We start from the raw sequence: 27,949 nt of genomic DNA on the forward strand, positions 1-27,949 counted from the left end.
TTGAGGTAACCTGGACCCATGCCATAAAGGGCTTTATAGGTAATAACTAATACCTTGATTTGGACCCAGAAGCAAATTTGCAGCAGGTGCAACTTCATGTAATAGAGATGCTACATGGGCCACCCTAAGGACCCCCGGAACTGTCTATGCAGCTGCATTCTGTAAGCTTCCTAATAGCTTTGATAGCCCCGTGTAGAATGCACTGCAGTAATCCAGATGAGATGACTAGAACCTGAGTGATTGATTAAAATTTCTTTCTTCTAATCTAAATATATTGATTCAACCACAACAAAAAAACAACACACCCAAAGTGAACAATAAATGTATTATAAAACATACACTTTTTGTGCTTTTTTTAAATAAATGTGTTAGAAAAGTTGCCACTAAATAACTTTTGGGTTTCTACTAATATAGAATAAAATGGCTCACCTTCTATAATGCCATTTATTTAACAATTTATTTTTCATGTCTACGGACAATTCAGAGGATACATTTGTTAATGCAGTTCTGTAGAAACGAATGGGGGGTAAAGAGGTCAACATAATGCTGAATTTTATAAAGCAACTCTGAGACTTTTTGGAATTGAGTGGCATATAAATAATAGAATTAAATAAAAATGTGTTTATCAGTATTTAAACTTTGGATATACTGGGCTTGTGATGTAGCAACACTTATATATGCTACCTGGGATTTAAAATCTTAGTCTAAAGTATTTATTTTCTACTTATAAAAAGGGCTCTTTATTTACATAATTAAAGACTGACCAATATCATTCCATTTGATCAAGATTTATTACATATTATATAAAATAGATGTTTAATATCTGTGATTATGTTAGTTTGTTATTTTCTTTTCTTTTACTTTATTTTTGTATATTACAAAAATATGCATACACAAACCCATAAAACAATCTGAGAGAAACCAAAATTTATTTATTAGACAAAGCCACCAAACAATGAGTGCATATTCCTCTTTAATTTTAGCAATCTACTGAATAGGACAGAAGTCTTTTAAATAATAATACAGGACAGTTGTGACCATTTTTTCCAGACAATGAAGACAATTTTTGTGATATAAATATTGGTTCATGTGGCTCTTTACAATGTTTGGTTTTTGTTTTAATGTTCATCTTTGTTTCACCTTGTCTGGCCCCTGGGTAGCAATAAGGGTAAGATAGGGAAAGAGAGAGAAAAGAGGGAGGGAGGGAGGAAGGGAGGGAGGAAGGAAGGAGAGAAAGGGGAGGCAATGAGGGGAGGGGAGGGAAGGGACAACATGGCTCCACCTGTACTGAGTGAATGATTAACTTCTCTTCTGGGTGAGAGCTGGGAAGGAGAAATTTGGTGAACTGGGGAGAGATTAATGAAGGGAGCTCTCCTATTGCTAGTAGTGGAGGAGAGAGGCTATGTCTAGTTAGGTGTCTGAATGTGCTTTAACGTGTGTGTGGGGGGGATTGGTGGAAGTGTGTGGAGTGGTGAGGATTGAGTGGTGTTGGTGCTCAGGAATATTGGAGCTAAACCCCTTCAGAATGGTTAGTTTACCCCCACAGAGAAGTGTGACAAGGAGACGTGGCATTCTGGTACTGGGTCTTGGACGGGCTTGATTTGGGAAATGAAACTGTTATAGGGGAATAAAGACAGGCCATAATATTATGGTAGTAATGGGCAGGGGAATATGTGGCAGGAGACAGTAAGTGGGCCACCCTCAGGGTCCATAGAACCGTTGTCTTATAACAATCTTACATTCAATTTCTTGATCTCAACCCCAATGCCCTATCAGTGGACTTTAATCAGATTGGTTTGTAACAAAGAGTTATTGCTACCCAGAGTTATGTTTTGTGAGATGGGTGAGTATACATATTTGACAAAAATATTTCTTTTAGCCCAAATTATGTATTGGGGAGGGGTGTTTGAACATCACATAGGGTAGTTCATTAAAACAGCCGATAAACTCTGCAGGCAAGCAAACAAGTAGTAAGATTGTTCCCAAGATTTAGCTGAGACCAGTTCCATATACATTTTCAATATTATTACAAATTATATAACATAATATTATTATAACATAATAATCATACCAAATCTCCAAATCTTGCTTCCCAAAGGGGCCATAATGATGCTCTTTTATAGAGATAATATTCAATGCACTCTTCAATGGAGGCTCCATACAATCATCATAATGTATGGAAGACAGACAATCTTCCTTAGTTTGTCTAGGCCCATTTCAAAACAATATAAGCTACTTGGTGAGACACAATTTCACCAAATATTAACAATACATTGCACTAAACAGAATTCTAACCACAAATTTCTTCTTTTATATTTGGGTTCTCTTAAATTCCTTGCAATTCCTATAGTTCAGACAAGTAACACTATACATAGCATTCCAGTCTGAGGAAAAGCAGCACAATTAAGTTTGTTTAAACCTTATGCCGTCAAACCACAATATTAGTTTATTTAATACCTTTAGATAAACTCAAAATCTCTTACATGATTACTGTAGTTCCTAATTGCCACTAACACAGTAGCAGCACAGACCCTTAGGCACCTGCCCTTCATGATGGACTACATTGCCTCAATATAAGCTAGTCAAGCCAAGTGGCTTCTGGAAAGATGGGTGAAAGTGCCAAACATCCAGTTTTAATATTTCAAAGTAAATTCCATTGAAATCAATAGGATTTTCTTCCAAATAAAACTGTTTAGACCTATTTTAGCTAAGTAAAGGACTTAAGTTTATAATGATGGCGCATTTGATGATTTTGATAGTTTAGCAGAATAATTCCAAGTTTGACCCCCTGTATGTGGTGAGCTGCTTTTGACCAGAAACAGATCAGACAATAATGTTATTTCAAATGCAGTTTCATTACTTGAGAATTGATAAAGAGATAGTATTATGGAAATAAGCTGGATCCAGATTCCATCATGTTTTGAGTAAACCACTGGAAATTAACAGTACTTCATTTATGACTTGTTTATATTATTTAATTGGTTTTAGTCGTTATATCACAGCCCAATTAATTTCTGATCCAATCTAATTACTGAAATGTACATTCAGAACTTCGCTAATAACCTTGTGTCAAATCTCTTTCCTGAAAAAAAAAGAAGCTTCAAAAGCAACATCTTTTACTTTTCAAACAGCGTTCATTAGGAAATACAAGGTGGACCGGAAATGAATAGATGAATTCCATCCTTTTATGTTAAGTTTGTCCTTCCCATATGAGACTATGGCGTAGATTTGAAGTCATTCTTCTTCTCTTATCCGTATGTAGTAAAATATTACATATATAATATTTAGTTATATATTTATGTATTACATACCAAAGTTAATAAAAAACTTAAGAAAATATTTTTTTTAGAAATTGTCACGGCTCAGTACATGTACAAATTTAACATGTTTCCTATTTGTTTTTCCAAATTGTTTGTTAAATTTTTTTTTATAATTTCATTATGAATTACTTTATTTCCACAAATGGAAAAATGTTTACTTTGTGTAAACTTTCATGGTTCATCAGCAAACATGTATATATTATGTCTTCATTTTTATTTTGCCTGGAATGCTGCTGGATGTGCTACCACCACTTTTCAAAGAAAATATTGCTCTGAACCACCCCAAGGTTTTCAAGCAGCTTGGAGATGGATTCTATCATTGGAGGTGGTCCACAAATGTACCACAAAGTATTCTTGAAGATACATTTTTCTAGGTCACTTCCAGATAATCTTCCTTCTAGTAGAGAATACACAGAGTTAAAAAAACATTTATGAAGACATTTAATAGAACTATGCTAATTATTTGAAATGAGAGCTTCATAAATCATGCTGGCATAAGCAAAGCATTTCTCCTTCAATTGTTACAGCAGCCAGATCTTCCAGAAGTCATGAATTTACATGGATCACACTTCTGCTAGAACTAATGAAGCAGCAGTGCATATGCATGCATTTAAAACAACCAGGGAGATTCTTTAAAGAAGCCGCACAAGAATTCCAGAGGAAGCCATTGCTTTAACATTTCAAAAGATGTTTCAACCATGTCAAAATGCATGGAAGTGTCCCTTACCAATGCTTGCTTAGTATTTAATAATTTACAAAGAGAAAGTAAGATGCTAGCTAGGTCCTTTTCTGCAGCTACAGAAAGTTTAAAAAAATATGTTTACAATTTTTCATATTTTAGCCAAACTCTAATTACGGTTAATAATATAATACCAAATTAAACATTTACAATAAACATTTTCTTTAATCTAGCTAGCGCCAAGGAAATTTAATCAATTATTAAAAGAAATATCTGTAAAGGTTATCCATATATCTTAGCAAGCAAAAACATATTAATTGCATTTGAAAACTGTTAACTTTCTTAAATATGTCATCCTTACTCAGAATAAGGATCCTTATTGCTCCAATACCCATCTGGGATTGAGCTTTATTGTCCATACAAGGACACTTTTTCAATAAACATGCATAGTTTGCATAAGAAATCCCCATCTCACTTCCCAACCATTTGTTCAAACGATTTAAAGTTAATAACAATGCTGGGAAAAAAATAACTTTAATAGCCCATTTATGACCTTTACAGTGTCCCTACATGGTGTGCTGGGTCTGACTTGTTGTTGTTTTTTTTACATTCCCGCTTTCCGCTATGTGAGAGGGAAGGGAAAAAAAGCAAATTATTTCTATAGCCTATGTTTCCTTTACCTTATCGCGCCCAGTAGCTCAAGATACAGAAGATCTTGACTATTTATACTACACTTGATTTTAGCCAAAAGTCCAAGAAGCAATTTGAACACTGGGCCCTATCTAACACAATGAAATTCAATGAGGATAAAAACAATTCTTTATTTAGGCAAGAAATAAATTTAGGGGCCTCTGTGGCTCAGACTGGTAAGACAGTCTGTTATTAACAGCAGCTGCCTGCAATTACTGCAGGTTCAAGCCCCACCAGGCCCAAGGTTGACTCAGCCTTCCATCCTTTTTAAGGTAGGTAAAATGAGGACCCAAATTGTTGGGGGCAATAAGTTGACTTTGTATATAAATATACAAATGGATGAAGACTATTGCTTGACATAGTGTAAGCCGCCCTGAGTCTTCGGAGAAGGGCGGGATATAAATGCAAATAAAAAATAAAAAATAAAAAAAAGAAACACCAAATGCACAGGTATAGAATAGATGATACCTGGCTCAATAACTGCAAGAGGGATCTTGGAGTCCTAGTGGACAATCACTTAAATATAAGCCAGCAGTGTGCTGCAACCACTAAAAAAGCCAACACAGTCCTAGGTTGCATAACAGAAAGATAGTATCAAGATCATATGAAATGTTAATACCACTTTATAATGCTTTGGTAAGACTACACTTAGAATATTGTATCCAGTTTATTCGCCATGATATAAAAAAGATGTGGAGACTTTAGAAAGAGTGCAGAGAATAGCAACAAAGATGATTAGGGGACTGGAAGCTAAAACATATGAAAAACCGTTGCAAGATCTGGGTATATCTAGTATAATGAAAGAAGGACTGGGGGTGGCATGATAGCTGTGTTCCAATATCTAAAGGACTGCCACAAAGAAGTGGGGGTCAACCTATTCTCGAAAGCACCTGAAGGCAGATCAAATAGAAATGGATAGAAAGTAATCAAAGAAAGAAGCAACCTAGAGCTAAGAAGAAATTTCCTGACAGTTAGAACAATTTAACAGTGGAACAACTTGCCTCCAGAAGTTGCAGGTGCTCAAACACTGAAGATTTTTAAGAAGCTGTTGGATAAGCATTTGTCTGAAGTGGTATAGGGTTTCTTGCTTGAGCAGGAGGTTGGACTAGGCAACCTCCAAGGTCCCTTTCAACTGTTATTCTCTTACTCTTTGCCCTCTGGCAGAGTAGAAAAATTAGAGAGGAAGAAACTTCAAGAGAGTTAATCATGAGGTTTCCCACTTAGCGACCACTTTGCCTACAGGCTGGTCTCAGTTAAGGTCATTAAGTGAGAACTACCTGCATGCTATAATTACTTTGGTTCTCAAAGTATTAAAACTATAACTTGTCATGCAATTTTTTTAATGCATTACAAAAATACACACCCTTGATGTAAGGCAGAAGTTTCTCACAAATTGGCAAATTCTGCTTGGTAACGTGGAAACTGCATGTGATTTTTCCAGGAAATGCATTTGTCAAACCAAGAATCTGTTTCTGGAATGTGCAAGATATTTAGTCATACCACAGTCAAATAAATCAAAGCAGATGGGTTGTTTGTTTAGTTCAGATTCTACAAATCGAAGAATAGTATAAGAATATTGTATTTTGAGCATCCATCTTAAGAAAAAGGTAGCATAACTAATTCCTTCTTTTCTAACATTAATATATTTTCAGATTCAGGTAACAATTCCTTATAGTGGAGCTCAGTTGTACAAATATATTCTAAAAAAAATAGTCACCTACTTTTTAATCTAACTTTGTGCAGGTTTCTCCACCTTATATAGAATATACTTTCAATTGTAGGTTCAGCAAAAGAAATACAAAGTAATGTATGCCGTGAAAGCAGCATACTCCTTTTAAAGCAGGGGTCACCAACCTTGGCAACTTTAAGACTTGTGGACTTCAACTCCCAGAATTCCTCAGCCAGCTTTGCTGGCTGAGGTATTCTGGGAGTTGAAGTCCACAAGTCTTAAAGTTGCCAAGGTTGGAGACACCTGTTTTAAAGTTCAGTAGAAAACAAGTGTGTTTTCAGCAGCACTTCCAGCTAAATGTATCTTGACTGGGCTGGACATCAGAGGCCAGCTGCCAATATAGTTGGCTTGATTTGAGAATGACAAGATTATACTACTGCTGCTCAGATCAGGTCAAGCAATGGAAAATACAATAGATGCTACTGACATTCTTCCTCTTACCAGGTATTGCATAATGATCAGTTTTACCAAGCTGCTTCAACAACAGGAGCAAGTCTGGTATACAATAGCAAGGAGTGGTGGGATTCAGCCAGTTCGCACAGGTTCAGGAGAACTATTTGTTAACTCTTTGTGGAGTTCTGCGAACCGGCTGAATAGTCAAGGCTGCCTGCCTGTCTGTCTAATGATTCCAGTAGCTCACACACACCTCAGATGTTCCTGCTTGTTTGTAATTAACCAAAGGAAGAGAAAAGAAAAAGAAGAAATAACCATATAGCCATTTCCTCAGCAGAAAAATTCTAGCCCTTTTAAAACTCAGGCGGGGAAAATACAATGCAAGAGAAGTTTATTTTTCTTTTTGCTCCCTTCAGTTAATAGCTCTGGGCAAACAGCCAAGAACCATTTAACAGGTGAATACTTAATTGCAATAATAAAACCCGCAGGAATGCAGTTAGCACAGAAACAATAGACCTTGTAGGTCATCTAGTCCAATACCCCCTCAAGCAGGAGACCTTACACCATTTCCAATGGCAGTCCAATCACTTTGTGAAAGCCTCCAGTGATGAAGTTCCCACAAGTTTCGAAGGAAAGCTTTTCCATTGGTTGATTGTTCTCACTGTCAGAAAAATTCCTCCTTCTTTCTAGGTTGAATCTCTCCTTGTTCTTGACAGGATTAGGCCAGGGAAGGAGTTTTAAAAATGTTGATACAGAGCAGGAGTTTCTTGTCAGAGTTCTTATGTCTTTTTAAATACAGGTTCTAATTAGCAGAATTGATTTTATTAATTTGGAATAGGGTTGCAATCCTGTTTCTATATTATGTATTTTGATCCTGCATTTTCAGCATTTAAGAGTCGGCTTACAGTATTAGACTGTAAAGATTTCAAATTATCTTGTAACTGTGTTGCTTGTGTATGATGGAGCACCAACAACATCTGAAGGCAAACTACTCCATTGGTTGATTGGTCTCACCCTTAGGAAATTTCTTCTTAGTCCTAGATTGTTTCTCTCTTTGGTTAGTTTCCATCCATTGTTTCTTGTCCTGCCTTTTGGTGCTTTGGAAAATAGATTGACCCACTCCTGACAGAACAATAAATCAGTGGAACAACTTGTCTCCAGAAGTTGTAAATGCTCCAACACTGGAATAAGAGATTGGATAACCATTTGTCTGAAGTGTTGTAGGGTTTCCTGCCTAAGCAGGTGGTTGGACTAGAAGACTTCCAAGGAATCCTTCCAATTGTATTATTCATTCTATTCTATTCTATTCTATTCTATTCTATTCTATTCTATTCTATTCTATTCTATTCTAATTCTATTCTAATTCTAATTCTATTTATTGGAACAGTGCTATTTTATTGCGAGTTGGACTAGGAAGAAATTTCTTAAGGGTGAGACCAATCAAGTTGGCCACACACACCCAGCCAGTCATTCGACAAGAGAACTGGTTGTTAAATTATTTGAATCACACCACTGGTAGTAACAATACAGTGAGCAATTTGATGTCCCAGACATCACATAGGCCTGAACCCGTACTTTGTAATTCCCAATGCTCCCTCTGATCACAATAGTCATTTTGAAGCAGGAAAGACAAGAAATATATAAAACTAAGAATGTTAATCAGGGTTCTTAAAGTATGTTGGGATCTCTTGAGGAAGCAAAGTTATATTTTTAAAAAATGCAATCAAACTTGTGAAGATCAAGTGAAAAGCCTCATTCTGGGCTTCGCTCCTCATTTTACCTGAAGTAGCTAAAGTACCACATAGTTTAACAACATATTAAAAATAAATGATTATAATTGTTTCTTGCCTTTTATGATCATTAATTTTATTTGGGGGAGCACAAAGTTTGGAAACTTATAAGTGTAAGCCCTACATTAACTTTAAAAATTCCACCTGTTCACTAAAACAGAAAATTCTGTTCCTGCCTACATGTATGATGCAGGCCCCCCTACTTTGCATCAACCTCTTATACAGTGTAGCTCCTGACTTCTTAAATTAAAAAAAAAAGTTAAGGGTGTCTTGTAGCCATTAAAGCAAATTATGCAATGTTATATAATAAACCTACCCTGAATAGAAGTTCATGTGCATTTTTTGCACAATAAAAGAGTTTGGTTGTTCCCACTTTGCAACTATTTCCTTTCTTCTCTTCAGTTCTGTGAAGGTCTGCGATGTGGAGCAGTATAGAAAATAAAGGATTAATACCTACTCCACCTGCTATGAGCACAACGTTTGCTGGAATGTCTTCAGGCTGAGGATCATAAAAGAAGTTGCCTCCAACTCGCAAAGCCACTTCTGAATTAATAGCACACTATAGGGAAGAACAAAAAAGGCAAAAAGACAACAACAATACCAAAGATAGATTTCAAAGAAAATCAGAGAGGGAAATTATTTTAACTGAAAACCATGTTAGTTTACATAGTTTACCTCAAAATAAGTCAATAAGTCATTTTTTTCATAAAATGTTTTGCATCAGTGGTGAAATTCAATTTTTTTTTACTACTGGTTCTGTGGGCATGCCTTGTTGGGTGTGGTGTAGCTTGGTGGGCGTGGCAGGGGAAGGATACTGTAAAATCTCCATTCCGTCCCTACTCCTGTGGGAAGGATATTGCAAAATTTCCATTCCCATCCCACTCTGGGGCCAGCCAGGTGGCATTTGCCGGTTCTCCAAACTACACAAAATTTCCACTAACAATTCTCCAGAATATGCCGGATTTCACCCCTGCTTTGCATACATATGTGTATACCCATACCCATACATATGTGTATACCCCTGCTTTGCATACATATGTGTATACCCACATATGTGTATACATGTGTGGATACATATATTGTATGCATGTAGGGGTGTGTGTGTGTGTGTGTGTATGCTTCTGGGATATATATATATATATATATATCTCCCAGAAGCACGAAGCTGAAGCCTGAAGATGACGAATGAGACTTCGTCGAAACGTTGCCACTTCCAATTTTACACGGGAGAAAACCTGAACAACCAAAGACCTACATATATATAAAATCTGTATGTATATAAATACACACAGAATAGATTTTGTCCACCAAAGACAAACAGTGACTAAATAAAACTCATAAATGTATTGCACATGAGAACAAAATGATTTTATTACTGAAGGATAATTTAAAAATAGTCAGGCCGTTGGAAATTTGAAATAAAAAATTCAGTGGTTTGACTAAGGCCCAGTAAGGCTTCTTAAAACACTTCCTCTAATACAAATCCCAATTCCAGTATGGTGTCTTTCCTTCTGTCATAAATTTAACTATTCTAACAATTGCCCTTTTTGAGTGGGTGTCAGCATTGAAACTGCAGGCTGAAAAAAAAAGGAATAAGCTGGCTCTTATTCCTATTTGCTCATGATAGTTAGAACCCAGAATATTTTTCATAAGCTGCAGAGTCATGTCTATGTGCTCATCAAAATTATAATAGCTATAAAACAAATGTATTTAGTAAAAATAGTTTATCACCATTATTTTCCCCTAAGTCAAATATATTCCTATATTTATCTATCCCTGTATTTCTGATCATCTTAAGAAAAATGCTGCACTATATTATAGAATTAATGTTAACTTCTTAACAGTTACAAATCCAATCCAATTGTAGCGCTACACTTCATTAGAGTTTCAGATCACTATTTAAAAATTAAATCAAAAACAATAAAAATCATCAAACAATAAAAAAACCCACAATAAACTGCTTTAGTACAGGTAGTCCTTAACTTACAACAGTTTATTTCTAAATATCTTCTCTATTTCTGTTAAAAGGAATAGGCTTGTAATTTCTCCATATAAGAGCACTGAAGACACTTGGCGTAAAAAAACCTTAATGATAACTAGCAGTTCTAGCATTAGCTAATGCTTTAAACTGCTTTAATTACTTTGATACTATGAGTTTAATTTAAAATATTAAGGCAGGAAGAAAAGTCCTAGGAAATGCCTCTGAGGCAGATAATTATGAGGTTAGATTTTTTGAGTTCCCTAATGAACAGCAGAGATGTGATAGAAAATCTCCACCAGGATTTGTCTAAGAATGTGTGGTTGAGCCACACTGATACATTTTCAGAATACCTTTCAAAGTCTATTATTGTATTGAAATTTCAATGATGCATGACAGTAACCTATTTAAGAACAGTAGGACTACTTTTTATGGGCATATAGTAATGGATAGATTAGGAGCAACCTGGGAAATGAAGAGAGACAGAGAAAGGGAGAGATTTGCTCAAATGATAAGATTGCATTGATTTTACACTGACCTTTTAGTCAACAAAAACAGAAGAAAAGCATATTATTCATAACACAGCACATATAAAGGTCCCCTCCACCTTGCTTATCTTTTACAGAATTATCCTTTATAAACCACAGTTTGGTAGCGAAAATGTTTAAAGGGGAAAACAATCCATGAGCATTCTAGACTAGTTTTCAGCGAGCAGGAGTTTTGCTAGAACAAAAAGGTAAGCTTGTGGCACCTAAAAAGTGAACCTATGTTTTTCATGTAAACTTTCATGGCTCACAGGCCAAGTCTTTAAATATATCTGATAACAAGGGTGTTATATATAGGAGTTTATGTAATAACAATTGCACTGGTATTTCATATAGAACAAGACTCTGCTATTTGAGCATTGGCCAATGAGTCCACTTTCTGGCACCTATGTGTTCTAGCAAAATCACAAAAATTAAGCCTAGGTTCAACGATTTTCCTTCTTCTGGTATCACCTCATACTCATTCATTTTTAGTCTAATTTTGCATTAGTTAATGTCTGGCATTTTACTGTGCTTTTTGAAATATCCCATTTGCTACTACACTTACATAATTCAATAAGAGACCTGTATAGGAGGACCATGTATTGGCAGAAATTTTGTATTTGTGAGAGAAAAACTGGTCAACTCAAAACGATATACATTAGCTAAACATAGATTGTGCTGGCTGTTGATAAATTGTTACATTTATACAGATTTAAAGTTTTATGAAGAATAATGTACAGAGCAGTTTTTTGTCTTTTGTATCCAGATCATTTCATCATGTTTAAGTGCAATGACACGTATGGCATTTAACAAGTGTGGCACAAATAATCTAATACACATTATACTATACTCTGTCATTAAATTTATGTCTTATAGTACACATAAAAGGGTAAGACAATTCAAATACTAATGCTGAATTACCTATAAAGCTACAATATAGCTCCTAGTAATAAAGATGTAAAAATACATTTAAAGAACACTAAAACCAAAATTATTAGGAGCTTTTAGTTATAAATACCTGAGTATGAATCCAGTGAGCAGGTGGGTGTGTTGTATGTTTTACTGCAAGTTCTAATATTCCCTCTTCTTCCAACATACCAGGACTTGAACATATTGAGAATCCACCAACTACAGAAACTCCAGGTATAAAGAAGTCTACCCTAAAAGAAAACAGATTTCCATTTAATTTCTTCAATACAATGTCCTGGAACAGGTTTCTTTTTTACTACTCAAAACTTCTGACAAGATTATTCAAATGTATACAGTTTAATAATATATTAAACATATAGATATTTATTAGAACCCTGCCAGGTAAAGTTAATTAATTACATAGAATGTTACATTGCTCTTTGTATAGGCAAAATTCAAAGAAAATCACATAGAAGATATTTAGCTGGTAAAGCAACAATGGGTAAAATACCATTAAAGACCAACAGAACAGATCAAATGTTAGTATTATTTTCAGATTCACAAATATGAATCATAGTAGCATAAGTTCTTGCTGAAGTCCTTCATATTTATTCAAGTAGTTCTTGACTTACAACCACAACTGAGCCTGGAATCTCGGTTGTTGAACAAAGTGGTTGCTACGTGAGTTGTCACAAGACTGCTCATGTAACTGTTTTTTCAATGGCCACATCCCAAGCACTTCCAATTGCAGTTATTAAGCAAATGCATGGATTGTTAAGTGGATGGAGTTCAAGGTAAGAGTGCGGGTGGGGGAGATTCTGACGAGGTTCGCTTAGAGAAGCTGAAAATCTTCCCTGCTGGAATCCAAGTGCCACCGAGAGAAATAGAAAAAGGATCCCACTGCATTGAAGGAGTTCAGCTCCTCTCGGTGGACAGTTTTTTAAGCCAGCCTCTGGACATGAGAATGAATCCTCTTGGCAGATGGCAGCAGTTGTAACCTTCCATACTACCTTCTCCATTGACATTCCGGGGAAATCAGTAGAGAAGATTGTAAAGATGGAAATCATATGATTTTGGAGTACTTGGCAAATTGTAAGTGTGAACAGATTACCAAGTATCTAGATCATACTCAAGTGATCATGGGTGGGTGGGAGGCAGCATGACATTTAACCATGGCTGGAAGTGCTCTACAGAGCGTAAAGCATTCTTTCCAAGCCATTGTAATTTCAAACAGATATTAATCAGGTTGTCATAAGATAAGAATTGCCTGTAGTCAGGTTTGGATGCTGAGAGGCAACAATTAAATTTCTTCCAACTGAAATAACTGTTGGGGGAATAACAATGATAATTCACTAACTCATCTAAAATTTCCCATAACAGAAAACTCTGAACAAAAGCTTGAATTGGCTTATGGAGTGAAGAGTTAATGTTTGAATCTTATTAATTTATTATACACATATCTCTGTTTTTTAGTCAATGCAATCAAAGCAGTTTACAATTTTTAACATATAAGTAAACAGCCTTATAAAAAATATAAAAAGGGAAACAAAGTGAGAGAAAAGAAAGACAAAGTTTTTGTTGTAAACATAAAATTGTAATTGAGTCATAATGACAAATATACATGGTTAAAAGGTTATTTTGTCAGCAATGCCACAAAACGTGTGCTGATAGCATATTCTTAATATGTGAAATTTCTAATAATAATAATAATAATAATAATAATAATAATAATAATAATAATAATAATAATAATAATAATAATAATAATAATAATAATAATAATAATAATTTAATTTGTATACCGCCCTTCTCCCGAAGAACTCAGGGCGGTGAACAGGCAAGTAAAATACAAACAGAAACATACACAATATTAAAACAACCCTTAAGAAACTTATTCAATTAGCCAGGAAATTTAAAATAACATTACACCCTATAAAATTACAGAAATTTAAAACCCATTAAATTCAATTAAAATTTAAAAATCAGGTCAGTCCAGCCATACGAAATAAATGGTTTTAAGTTCGCGGTGAAAGGTTCTAAGGTCAGGTAATTGTCGAAGCCCAAGGGGAAGCTCGTTCCACAGGGTAGGAGCCCCCACAGAGAAGGCCCTCCCCCTGGGGGGCGCCAGTCGGCACTGTTTGGCTGACGGCACCCTGAGGAGTCCCTCTCTGTGGGAACGCACCGGATGCTGGGAGATAGAAGATAGAAGATTTCAAGAATATTACATTATCATTCAATATATTTCTACCTGAATCACTTTACAAATGGATAGTTTCCATCTACCAGATGTATGTTTGCCTGGCATTTTCAAATTTTGAAAATTAATTTTGTCAATACTGCTAAATTTAATCCAGTCTTTAATCTAGTTTTTAAAAATAATGTTTAAGAAAAAGTACTTTAAATTATGCACAATTATTTATTTGTATTTTATTAACACGTATATAATTCTTATAAATTAATCCATGCAAACTGCATTATAGTGCCCTCTAGTGAGGAATGATTCTGCCTGTTAAATATTGTAAAACCAAATTAGGAACATATATGAAAGTTCATAATTTAGTACAAAGTGAACTCAAACTTTAAACTGTCATCTTTTGACAAAATGCCTTGTTTTACAAACTTGTAACCCAATTAAAAGCCAGCAACCCTGATAACATTTATCTGGACCTGATACAATTTATCTTAGAATATTATTACTGTTTTCTTTATTACTTGAAAGTTTGTGGAACCTAAAACAGATTTATTTACAGAACAAATCACTATAATGCTACTACTACTGGCATTCAGAAGTAGAAAAGAAGACTATACAGGATATGTTTAATGCTTTATACATACAGATTATAGTGTTGTATAATAATAATACCACTAAAATTGAAAAAAATGAACTTTAAATCTGAAAAATGCAGCACATTGAATAATATAATAGCAAAAATGTATAAGTCCATTTGAAATATCATTGTAGTCTGAAATTTATTTATATTTATTTGTTTGTTTGTTTGTACATACACACATACAAGTTATTGGCTACCCTTCTAACCATAAGGAAACTCTGGGCGGCTTAAGTTATATCTAAATTAAAACACAAAAACTTAAAATCAAATGATAAAAAAAGCATACAGTATATTCTGGAAGATTTTCTAGGAAGGCAGAATTTTATAAGATTCTTATTCTGTGAAATAAATTATGAATTCTACATGTCCATAGGGATAAAATTAAGATCAGTGCAACACAGTAATAAGAATGCAGTTCTTTGTAAGTAAAACAACTTGGAGATAAAATTATTAAAATCTGGCTTTTTTAGGAGAGGTGGAGAAGAGGATTTTTTGATAGATTTTTATTTCAATGAAGTAGACAGGTAAGGACCTACTGATTTTAACAAATACAGAAGGGAATAACCAGAACTTTGAGCTGATTTGCAACCTGAAATCAGTTCTTGGGTACTTCTTTTTAATTGTATATCTTTTGCATTTGCCTACAGTAAATTTTTGGGTTTTAAAAAAAAAGAGTGAAGTAAATCTAACAAGACTGACATTTGCTCTCCCCCATGTTAGACTGTCTGCAGAAAGCATTTCACTAATTACATACACCAATAACAGCTAATATATTCCATACAGAAAGCTATAGGTATTTATAAAACTAAATGCATATAAATGTTATTTATATGCATTTATTCATAATTAAGCAGAACAAATGTGCTATATAAAACAGTCTATCAAGAGATTATGAACAGAAACCTGATTAGAGAAGAAATAGATTCTATATATAATATATGCTGGAATACTTCCTAAATCCTCCAGAGATCCTTTTTGTTTAAATGTTTCCCAAAAAAATTACTTGTTAGGAGTTCCCCCCTCCCCTTGGACATGGGTTTTTGCCTCCATTAAAATGAATCTGCATGCAAAACTGCATTTCTGGGAACAATCCTCATGTGTTGGACTCCTTATATCTAAATATTGACAGCGAAGGGGTACTCATTAAAATATTAGACTGGAGGCAAAGTGATACAAGTTCTATTCCATTATCCTACAGAGCAATTCACTTAGTGTCTGGGCCAATCATTCCCTCTCAGTCCAACTTCTGTAAAGACTGCTGTAAGGAAAAATAGGAAGGAGTCTTATATTATCTGAGCTTCCAAGTGAAAGCAGGATATAAATAAAAGACAACATTTTCATACATGGTGTCCTATCTCAACAGAAACTGTCTAGTTTCTAAATGTCAAAGTCAATGATTTCATCATCTACATAACCAAATACAAATGATGTTATTTGCATATGTACGGATGAAATTTAATATGCATTTATTGGGCATAAAATGCACTGATAAATTGTACTTTTAAAAAAATGAAAGATAATGTTTCTGACATTATCAGAATTTTATCTTACTTTTCAGTTCAGATTTTATCTTACTTTTGCTCCTTATTTGTCTATTTCATTTTCTGGCTTCTTTTTAAACTATATTTTAATTGTAAATACAGAAATATTTGAAAAAATGTTCATATAAATGAAATTTCAAATTTCATAATATATAATTTTAATTTAAAATAAAACAAGCAACCGTACTTTTTAGTAAACATATAAGCAAAGAAATTGAGACAATTTCAGAATAAGTAGTCAGGCAAAAATATAATCTTTACAGTACCACAGATTACTGCTGAATACATTGGATCTTTCAACAGTATAATAGGTACTGTGATGAAATTTCAACAAAGCATCAATTTGTAAAGCCAGAATTTTCAGAAAGTAGGCATAACCGTAATTATGTAGCTCCTCTATGTGACAGAAATATCCTTTGAGGAAAAAAATGTACATGTTTGAAAGAAGAGGAGACCTCCAGCCATTCCATCGCAAATGTAAATCTATTAACCTCCCCCCCCCCCCCCCCGCCCCAGTTCTGTTTCTCAGTACTATTCATTTGATCACAAGCAATCTTACTAGCTGCACTGGTGGAACGTTAGCATGCCAAACAGAATTAGAATAATTTAAAAGGAAGATAATGAAAAGAGTAATTATAATTAAAGAACCCAGTTTTCAGTATGATGATTACCAAAACATTTTTGAAGGGTAAATGTTTGCCTAAGAACCAACACGCACAAATTTAGTATGCATCTGTGCACATGTGCAAAGGGTGCTGCAAATTGCTCTACAAACATGAATTATTGCAATCAACATCTTGTTTTCTTGTTCTAAATGCAAAAGACTGCAAAATTAACACCACTAGTAACTCATGCTATTAACATCCTACAGATGAAGTTTGATCTTATAAAACTTACTTGTCAGATGGATTTATAAGAGAAAGTAAAAGCAAAAAAAGAACAAGAAAACAGTGACCAGATTGAAAAATTTGATATAAAATTGTACCTGAATTTTTGAGAAAAAACATTCAGATCTTGAAAAGGTTCATATGACTAAAATAATAAATTGTAATTTTCTTGAATATGTGGACAAGAAAAAATACTGTCATTCTATTTTTCAAAGATTATATCGCTATACAGTATTCTACAAGGCAGTATATATGGAGTCTATCATGATTTTACCCTTACAGAAACCCTGTGGTGTAGTTTAAGCTGAGCAACAATCAGTGGCCAAAATCACAAGTAAGTTCCATGATTAAATCTTCGCTACTTGTTTCTAATCAATATCCTATCCAAGAAAGATACTAGACTGTAATCCTTCCTTCCTTCCTTCCTTCCTTCCTTCCTTCCTTCCTTCCTTCCTTCCACTCCTCCCAGCCACCCACCCATCCATCCTATACACTGAAAATACCACAAGAATGTAATCCAGTGATTATGTTACAGAGAAACAAAACAAAAGTAGAACTATTGACTTTTTCTTTCTCAAACAGCAAATAAAGGGTTAGGAGAAACCCTTCCATACTTCCACCTCTCACAATATTAGACAACACAGTATCTACAGTAGAAACCTTTAAATTTCTAGGTTCTATCATATCGCAAGATCTAAAATGGACAGCTAACATCAAAAACATCATCAAAAAAGGACAACAAATCTTTCTGTGCCAACTCAGTAAGCTCAAACTGCCCAAGGAGCTGCTGATTCGTTCTACAAAGGAATTATTGAGTCTGTCATTTGCACCTCTATAACTGTCTGGTTTGGTTCTGCAACCCAGAAAGAAAGACACAGACTTCAGAGGATAATTAGAACTGCAGAAAAAATAATTGCTACCAACCTGCCTTCCATTAAGGACCTGTATACTGCACGAATCAAGAAGAGGGCCGTGAAAATATTTACAGATCCCTCACATCCAGGACATAAACTGTTTCAACTCCTACCCTCAAAACGACGCTATAGAGCACTGCACACCAGAACAACAAGACACAAGAACAGTTTTTTCCCGAAGGCCATCACTCTGCTAAACAAATAATTCCCTCAACTCTGTCAAACTATTTACTAAATCTGCACTACTATTAATCTTCTCATTGTTCCCATTACCAATCTCTTTCTACTTATGACTGTATGACTGTAACTTTGTTGCTGGCAATCCTTATGATTTATATTGCTATATTGACCATCATTTGTGTTGTACATGTTGTACCTTGATGAAGGTATCTTTTCTTTTATGTACACTGAGAGCATATGCACCAAGACAAATTCCTTGTGTGTCCAATCACACTTGGCCAATAAAAATTCTATTCTATTCTATTCTATTCTATTCTATTCTATTCTATTCTATTCTATTCTATTCTATTCTATTCTATTATTACTTTTGGAAATCCTTTTATTTTCAAGTGAGATTTCTTATGCACATGCTGTTGTTTCTCAATGATACTTACAAATAGTTATATAGCTTTTGACCCTTTCTGTTAACACAAATAAAACAGAATCTCTCTGTAGAGTAGGGAAGGTTTAAGGAATGTTTATGTACAACTATTTCAAAAGAGATACAAGGCTAAACATGTGAGGAAATTGCTGCAAATAGAGATATTCTATTTGTTTTATGAGGGCAAATCACTTCATTCAAAGGTGACAAAATTATACATTTGCACGTGCCTATAATAAACATTAATAATTTGATGTCAATAAAAAAGTTAATTTCATTAACTTCTCTTTCTATTTAACACAAACAGATCAAAGAATCTTACCATTGTCCTGCCTTAAAAGTAAATTCCTTATCTGTCACTGCCAAACGAAGTCTTTTAACTGTTTCAGATTCATTGCTGATGCCACACACTTTTGCTTTAGAAATAATCTAAAAAGACAAAAACCATCATCATAACTACCACCACTATTTCAGGAAATAAACATAAAATTCAGCACAAAAAATAATTATTTCTGGATCTTCCAAGCATGTAACTCCAATCATGAATTGGGGAAACTATGATTTCGAATGGCTTCTTACACTGCTACTATAATTAGATGCACTATTTCACATTTACACAAATTTTAAGTTCTAATCTCATTGCAGATAATGAAGCTGAGTCTTTAACAAGATTAAGAATTCAAAAACAAACAAAGACAAGGCTTGTTTGTTCATTCATTCTTTGTTCATTAATTAATTAATTAATTAATTAAGTTTTTATGAATATCCCTTCACATATGACTATGGACAACTTACAGAAGATTAAACCCACACCTTCCTCACCTTTAGCGTTAGCATTTTTAGTCCAGAAATTCATCTATAAATTTCAAGATCCATACAACAGTCCATTCCTTTATAGCAAAAATTAGAAATTTGTGATATATATAAAGCCGGTTCCAATTTTTGTCCTTTTTAACAGAAATACAATATGGCCATTTGTATTCAAATGAGCCTAATACACCTATTTATTTATTAATCCTAAGAGACTAAAAAAAGAGGTGGAAAATTCTGGTCCAAAGTCTTCTAGCCCCATTTCTGGCATGCCTTTTGCAGCTCTCAGATTAAAAACACAAAGTTTAAAAATATAGCTCTTGCTGAAAAAAGCTGCTTCTTTCCTGAATTCTCAGGGAAGAAAACAATAAAATCATGATTGAATAAAAAGCATAATTCTAAATCACCACAGACAAAATATTAAAGCAAAATAATTTCCTTTTATTATGTTTTATTAGATATTTATTATACTGTTTCCTCTGGGACCATCCCCCATCTCCTTCCCCCTCTCAATTTTTCTGACAGCAGTGTTACAAAACAGATTGTGTGGCTCAAGACCAGCTACAAGCTTCATGGCTGGGTGGGACTTCAACACAAATCATTTGGAATGTAGCCAACAATAGCTTTAATATAACTTATAATCAGTCCAGTGATAGCATTTTGTTCTCTTGCTTTCTGCTGTGTTTCTTCTGACTTTCATAGTGTGGCAATCAAATTATAAAATATAATTTGGAATTGTTTGTTAAACTACAGAACTTGTATTAATAGCCCTAAACCTAAAATTCTTAAGATGAATTATGCAAGTCCAAAAGTACAGAAAATGTTAAAATGATAAAGTACATTGAACTACAATTATGAGTATTTCCTTTCCCAGCCAGAAAAACTGGAGTACAACAATTGAAATTTGGCCAGCTATGTCTTAATTTAAAACATATGGCAGGAAATGAATTTCTGAATAAAAATAGTTGAGCATTTCTACTGTCTTGTAAAACAGGATACTTGCCAAGTATATGCTACCATACTTTTTCTTATTTTAATAGACTTATTTTTTTAAGAAACATATTTCTGCTCTCATGTTGTATAATGTTCTCCTTAACATAGAAACCCCAGAGTAAAAATAAGTCTAACTTTAATATGTCACATTAACTTATAACTGACTTCTGAACTGAATCTTGCACACAATGTTGTTACAAAAAAGTGATGCCCTTTTTGGTTTGTAAATAATCCTCAAAATGTTTATTTGTTTGATTTATATGGCTGCCTAACTTGCCAAAATGACTCTCAATGTCAGAAAATATTTTTGTTCCCACAGTTTCCAAGAATTGGAAATGTACATCCCAATGCAGCTCAGGACCACAATCATAAGAAATATTATTCTTCAAATTTTGCAACCCAATGTCTCATATTGAAGAGGAAAAATATGCATATAGGGCACTTGTAAACCAGAATACTCACTCATACACCTGATTAGTATGGTCAGAGTTTAAGTCCTTTAAACTCGTGTGACATGGAGCCAGGATATTTGCAGGACTTCTTCCTAAGGGTTTCTACTTATCCCATTAGCTCCGTTAGAGTGGGCATGCACCAGTTGAAGTGAAGAGTGCCACAAATGAAACAATGTTACTAGGTGGGTCCTAGGAACTTTCTCTGTCATTGTACTTGTGCTATAGAAGAGCTGCAATACACTCCATCACCAAAGATATAGATGGCCCCAACCTTGCCAGTATTGGAATCCTGGCATGGATGGAAAGTGAGATTGTCCTTTGAAATTTTCAACAAGAGGGACTCAACTTGTGTTTTACAATTGTCAAAGCGTTACTGTATACTTTATATTTGCCGTTCAGATTGTTGATAGTTAGATAGTGGCCTAATAAATTTGATAAATAAAGAAATGCTGTTCACCGTATATCATCTGGAAATAATAACGTTCTCAGTTCCTTCTTTATTTTAGCTACATTTTTAATTTCAATGGCACTTACTTTGTAAGACGACTCTAGAAGGCTCACAACAACCCATAAAACATGGTTTATTCTTCCCTCAAGTACCAAATCAAACACCCTTAAACCTCCATCCAATTCCAATGGTTGGGGGAAGAACCAGGTCTTCACAGACGTTCGAAAGATTAAAAGGGTAGGGACACTTCTGATTTCCAGTGGGGACTGTCCAGAGAACTGGGGTGGCCATGAAGAAGACACAGACTGTCCTATCAGATAGCAACATTTAATGGAGGGGACCTGGAGTGCACCCACCTTGTCTAATCTAATAGGATAGGCAAAAAGCCACAGAGAAACGTGATCCCACAGTAATCTGGCCTTGTGCTATGTGGGCTTTAAAGGTGATTAGTAGCACCCTGAATTGCACCTGGAAAGAAACTGAAAACTAGTGTATCCAGAGGGATTACTTGGGTAAATTGTGGGACTCCCAAAACTATGCATGCCACTGCATTCTACATCACTTGCAGCTTCCAGACGGTCTTTAACGGCAGCTCCATGCACAGGACATTGGAGTAATCCAAAAGGGAAGTAACTAAAATATGGATAATTGTGGAGCAAGTTGCAAAGGATTATAGAGGGAAACAAATTGTTATAGAGAAGGGTCAACTTATTACCAAATTTATCCAATACATTCACCATATATAGCACATTTCATGCTCATATACTACAGTACTAACCTCATGTCGAAAGTCATTTGCTGTTCTCTCCAGATGATCTGATTTTTTTCTAGATTTCATTTTGCTATAAATAAGGCAAACTGAGATGTATCATTACTCAACATAATTTTACAGCTTGAACTGATCACTGAACACACTTTTAAATAGTAACTTCAGATTGATTGATCTCTAACCATGATATCATTAGAATGATGTCCCTCCCTTGAACTGACAAAAAATATGTAATTGCCTACTGTTTTCGACAGCAATTTGGTTACATTATTTGGAGAGTTTTAAAAAAGCATATAGTCATGAGAATACTATTAGTGCCCAGTATCTAATACTTAGAAGTTTTCTGCTTCTGAACAAGAAGGCTTTATTGCATTATTAAAGCTTGAAGACCATCCATTATATTTTCTGAATCTTTAAAAAAAAAACAAATCCTATTGATCCAATTTATATTTATGAAGCAGAATGAGTTGTTAAAGGAGAAAATCTGTATTCTTGAATCAAGCTTAGATACTTTTTAATAATTTTATTACCATAAGTCCTAGTATTAGTCCTTGTTCAGTTAATTACTTATTTTTCAGTAGTCTTTGCTTTGTACAATTATGGGCTGGATCATAAGAAAAGAAGAAAAGAATCAAGAAAAGTTAAACAATATACATACCTATAACTTTTTATATCGAATCGAATCGAATCTCTAATCTAACCTAATCTAATCTATATCCATATATCTCACCATCTGATTTCATTACATACACAAATAGTTGTGCGGTCAAGTTAAGACCACAATTGGTACTTGAATTTTCATTGTTAATTATTGCAGTTGTAAGTTGAATTGGATTCTATTTCACAATTTTTATAGTGGTCTTAAATAAATTATATGATCATTAAGCAAATCGACAAAAAAAAAAGTTGCAAATTGCAAACATGACCACAGGATACTATAACCAGTCATAAATGGGAGCTGATTATCAAGCATCCCAACTGCGATCAAGTGTCCACAGAGATGATACAAAGGACATTAAGTATAAGTCCAGAAAGAAAAGGTCATGTTACTTTTTCTGAGGCCATTGTAACTTTGAACCATCATTAATCAAATGGTCGTAAATAAAGGACTACTTGTAATCCGCTTTTGTTAAACAGCAAATCTGTTGCTAATCATGTTTATTACATGATACTATGTTTTAACCTCAGAAAGTAAGTTATTATGTCTGCCCATAGTAATTTCAGAACCTTCATCTCCCATTTAATCATACTTTAAATACTGAAAAACTGTACTAAACTGTTCAAATAAACTGCTTCACTCCAAACAAGATAAGCTTATAACAGGACTAAGAAATAACAAATACTGGTGAGCAAATACTATAATACTGTCTAGTTATATGGACTAAAAAAAACCCCACAATTTACTTCATTATTTTAAATATACATGGTTAATCACTGAGCTGTATAGTTCTGAACAAGACCAATGGAAGAAAAACTACTTACTTTTAGAAGAAGTACTTGATCCACACAATCTTCATAAGCAGACTCCCCAAATAAGCATTATTATCCTCAGAAATACATTTTGCCTTCTATGAATTTATCATATACATTTTAAAATATAATAGTTCTACCAGTTAAAATATAATAGCTCTACTATTAAAATATAATAGTTATACCACTTTTGGCTGATAAACTATAGCCATTATTGAATAGAGGAAAGCTACTACTACTAGACTACAACTTAAAATAAGACTGCTATGAAGATGATGCATAAACTAGAGTTAATTCAGAATTCTAACCATTTAATTACATAAAGAAACCGTCACTCACTTTGAATGCTCAGATCAAAATACACAAAACAGACCATTCGTCCCCATCCCTATCTTCTCTTCAAAGAAGAAGATACATCAGGCTATGACCAATTCATTTTGCAACATCTTCCCTTTTGAAGTCTGAATGACATCAAGCAATTTTTTTTTCAGAATCAGGTCAAGCCACTTTTGTTTTGCAAACCAGTTAAATTGATGCCTTTAGCTGCTGTTTAAGAACTTTGTCTCCTTTCAATTTATAGATGAAGGTGGGAATATAGTTCCATTGTAGTGTTTTTACTAATACAACATCCTATTATTTGTTTTATAATTTGTTTTAATAAACTTGAAAAAAATAATTAATTTAAAATTATAGCCCTAAAATCAGCCTGTTGATCAAAATTCAATTATACTATGTTCTAGAAGATGGCAGTTCTAATTCTTTATTCAATTTTTAAAGAAAAGTATTACTAGTGTTATGTTAATATTTTCATTTTCACAGTAATAATATTAGATAGCTTACCCATTTATTGTGCAGTATCTTATAGCTGTCCGTCTTAGGCAAAAGTATGAAGAACAGTAGGGAAGAATTCTACTGGCACTTTTCATTAATATAGGCAAACCAAGAGCTGTTGAATATATCATAATGTTCTTTTATATTAAATATTCCTGTAAAGGCAATTTAAAATAATATTTGCATCTGTTTTTCAATAAACAATATCAAACAGTCCAATTGTAAACAAGCACACAAAGTATCACAAGAAGTATTTCTTTGGCACTAAGCTTCACAGAAAATAAATGAACTTCTGGACTGCTGTTGACATCATAGAAATATATATGAACCACTATTCACATCATAAAGATCATGTCCCTCTCAATCTGTGGCTGTTTCAAAGATACCCAAGCAGGAAGCAATTTTCATGTTATACATTGCATATTCCAGTTTGTTGACTACTAAGTTATTTGTTGGAGAGGGGGGAATCAATATCAAAGATTACAGCCGAAGAAACTCAACAAGAGAGAGGATATAGGTCAGTTAGTAATATTATTAGTCCTGAACACGGTCATATCCCAATGAACTCTGACTGAGATTTCCTTCCATATCTGTGATGAAGTGAAGTGAAGATTTAATTGTAAGCTTATTTTTATTTATTTATATCCTATCTTTATTATTTTTACAAATAACTCAATTTTTACAAATAACATATTTAACAAACTTGCCTCCTATTTTCCCCACAACCCTGTGAGGTGGGTTGAGAGTGTGTGACTGGCCCAAGGTCACCCAGGTGGCTTTCATGGCTAAGACTGGATTTAAACTCACGGTCTTCTGCGTTCTAGCCTGGTGCCTTAATGACTAGAGTAAAATGGCTCTTTTAAAGTTCCACAAAACTCCTAATATTTGTCTAAAGCTTCAATTTATTACATTGTTATAGTAATCATTTTAGCATTTTGCTTATTATAGCACTACGTAAGAACTGTACTGTACTATACAAATATGAATTTTATTCCTTTTCCTGCGCATTCTGTAACATTAACTATTTGTAATGAACAATAGTGACATCTGCTGGCACTAAAATCTCTTGTGCTAAAACATTTCAGACATCCACTTTGAGCAATTAAAATTTTCCCAATGTTTATTCTTATGACATCAAATAATATTGGCACAACACTATTTGGATTTCTTTGTGACTTCTTAAAACCATAAATTTGTCTGGATTCCCATTATAAATTAAGTCATGGAACATTCCCTTCTTCCTGGTTGTTTTCTTGAATTCCCAATCTATCCTACAGCTTTGGTATTTACTGACGACCTCTCATGTAATAATCATGAACTTAGTTTTTATTGGTCAATTATGTCCTGCTGCAACTGCTCCCATTACTTAGGGCTAATAAAGTGATATTTTGTTATACATAGAATAACCTTATACTTTCCTCTCTAGCAACTACCATTAACTTCAAAAATCCTGTTTCAGTGTATCAATTCTTAGATTACACAATATCCTAAGCAAAAATGGAATTTGCTTGCTTGCAACATAGTATGTTCTGCAGGCTCAAATATTGTGATTGGTAAACGATGGTTAATAATTTATGATACTGCTGGAACCTAGTCGATTGGATTTTAATCATAATTAAGCAAAATATTTTTTAGGATGCTGTATAGCCACTGTCTTAAAGTCAGTACTATTCTTGTTAATTATGACTGACAGAAGTTGAATTCTGAAGTATTTTGAAAGCACCAGGCTGCCTAACAATCTTCTGACTATATTCACTAACAAGTGGGAATTAACGGATAGGATGTTGAGCTTGTCAATCAAAAGGTCAGCAGCTCAGCGGTTCAAATCCCTAGTGCTGCCGTGTAACTGGGTGAGCTCCCATTACTTATCCCAGCTTCTGCCAACCTAGCAGTTTCGAAAGCATGTAAAAATGCAAGAAAAAATAGGGACCACCTTTGGTGGAAAGGTAACAGTGTTTCGTGTGCCTTTGGCGTTGAGTCATGCCGCCCACATGACCACGGAGATGTCTTTGGACAGCGCTGGCTCTTCAACTTTGAAACGGAGATGAGCACCGCCCCCTAGAGTCGGGAATGACTAGCACGTATGTGCGAGGGGAACCTTTACCTTTACCGTAATCATTTCTGAACATCAGTGGTAATTTCTTCATCCTATATTAGATCAGAAAGGTTGGCGGTTCAAATCCCTAGTATAGGTCTCCTGCAGGAGCATGGGATTGGACTAGATGACCTCCAAGGTCCCTTCCAACTCTGTTACTGTCACGTCCAGATAAACACGAACAAATGATAACAGTTCTACAAATCTGCTGACATAATGGTAACATTTTTTCCAGTTACATTTGGTTAACACATAATTTCCTTATTGCTTATTTTAAAAGCGTTCCTCTAGCATTGGAAATTCTATTTTAAGACCAAAATCTGAATAGAAATTTTGAAAAGGATAAGACTCCTTGGAAGAGCTGCATTAAATGGAGCACAGAATGGCTGTCACCTTCATAGCTCTTAGCCGATTCTTTTGGAAAGGAATGAATGAAAAACCAGACAGGTAATTAGACTATAAACAGATGAACTGGGCTTTCTTAAGCCATTGCTGCCCGAGGATGATTGAATCTGTAGTCCAATACACAGAAAAGTCACCTCAAACTGTCAGAAGGCCAGAAGAACAGGAAAAAGATCCAGGCTGCCTCTGGCCTATTCATCCATCCTTCCTCCGACTCACCTCACAGGGCCAGACGTGCCCAACAGAGTATTCATTTCATAAGCAGGTTTTATACTTAATGGGATCCAGCTTCTCAGTTTTTGAACGTGAACCCTTAATTCTGGATTAAGCCTTATTTTAGACAGATCTCCCTTTTCTCTCCAGCACCGGCGGTTTTGACAGATGGCATTTATTTCTCCAGCGCTTCCTTTGAAGGTCGCTTCTTCCAGCTAAATTTCCAGCCTAACATTTAGAAGCCAGCAATAACACTCGAGCCTCTTCCTCAAAGTCGTAAGGAAATAACCGGCATCCGGAGAAATTCAGCGAAAACGGTCCCTAAAAGGCGAGGCACCGTTCCATCTCTGATTTGGGCACTTCCGGTTTACACCAGTCGTGCTTTTGCCGGTCTATGTGTCCTTCCCCCCTTTAAAAAAGAAAGAAAGAAACTCATTTCATGCTTTTTATGCCTAACTCTTAAGACAAGCGAATAAATGGACAATTTCTACAGAGGAGACAAGGTCAAAGCGTGTGGGCTCAATAGAACTGATCGGGGACGGGGGGAAGACCGTCAGACACGGAGGTGAAAAACAGCGGCTTTTAGTTTCGAGCAAATGAAAAAAATGCACGTCACTGATTCTTAATCTCGGCAACTTTAATTTATGTGGACTTCAACTCCAGAATTGTTGGCTAAG

The 27,949-nt window shown here is 34.6% G+C and overlaps 1 protein-coding gene across 5 annotated transcripts; it reads right to left on the bottom strand.

Annotated features, from left to right (window-relative positions):
* Positions 1-955: 955 nt before the first annotated feature.
* OXNAD1 (oxidoreductase NAD binding domain containing 1) lies at positions 956-27,887 on the bottom strand. Of its 5 annotated transcripts, none has more exons than XM_058182885.1 (8): positions 27,197-27,887; positions 24,572-24,717; positions 22,271-22,334; positions 19,112-19,218; positions 12,125-12,266; positions 8,918-9,160; positions 6,053-6,161; positions 956-3,717 (listed from the first exon to the last, which is right to left on the bottom strand). In XM_058182885.1, exons 2-8 carry the CDS (start codon positions 24,691-24,693, stop codon positions 3,563-3,565), a joined length of 942 nt encoding a protein of 313 aa, XP_058038868.1. In that variant the 5' UTR covers positions 24,694-24,717; positions 27,197-27,887; the 3' UTR covers positions 956-3,562. The 5 variants fall into 5 exon arrangements, with proteins under 5 accessions (XP_058038868.1, XP_058038869.1, XP_058038867.1 ...); XM_058182886.1 differs by having other exon boundaries at positions 956-3,714; positions 27,279-27,884; XM_058182884.1 differs by having other exon boundaries at positions 27,279-27,880.
* Between the last annotated feature and the right edge of the window lie 62 nt (positions 27,888-27,949).

The sequence above is a fragment of the Ahaetulla prasina genome, chromosome 4 (assembly GCF_028640845.1).
Source record: "Ahaetulla prasina isolate Xishuangbanna chromosome 4, ASM2864084v1, whole genome shotgun sequence".
NCBI lineage: Eukaryota > Metazoa > Chordata > Lepidosauria > Squamata > Colubridae > Ahaetulla > Ahaetulla prasina.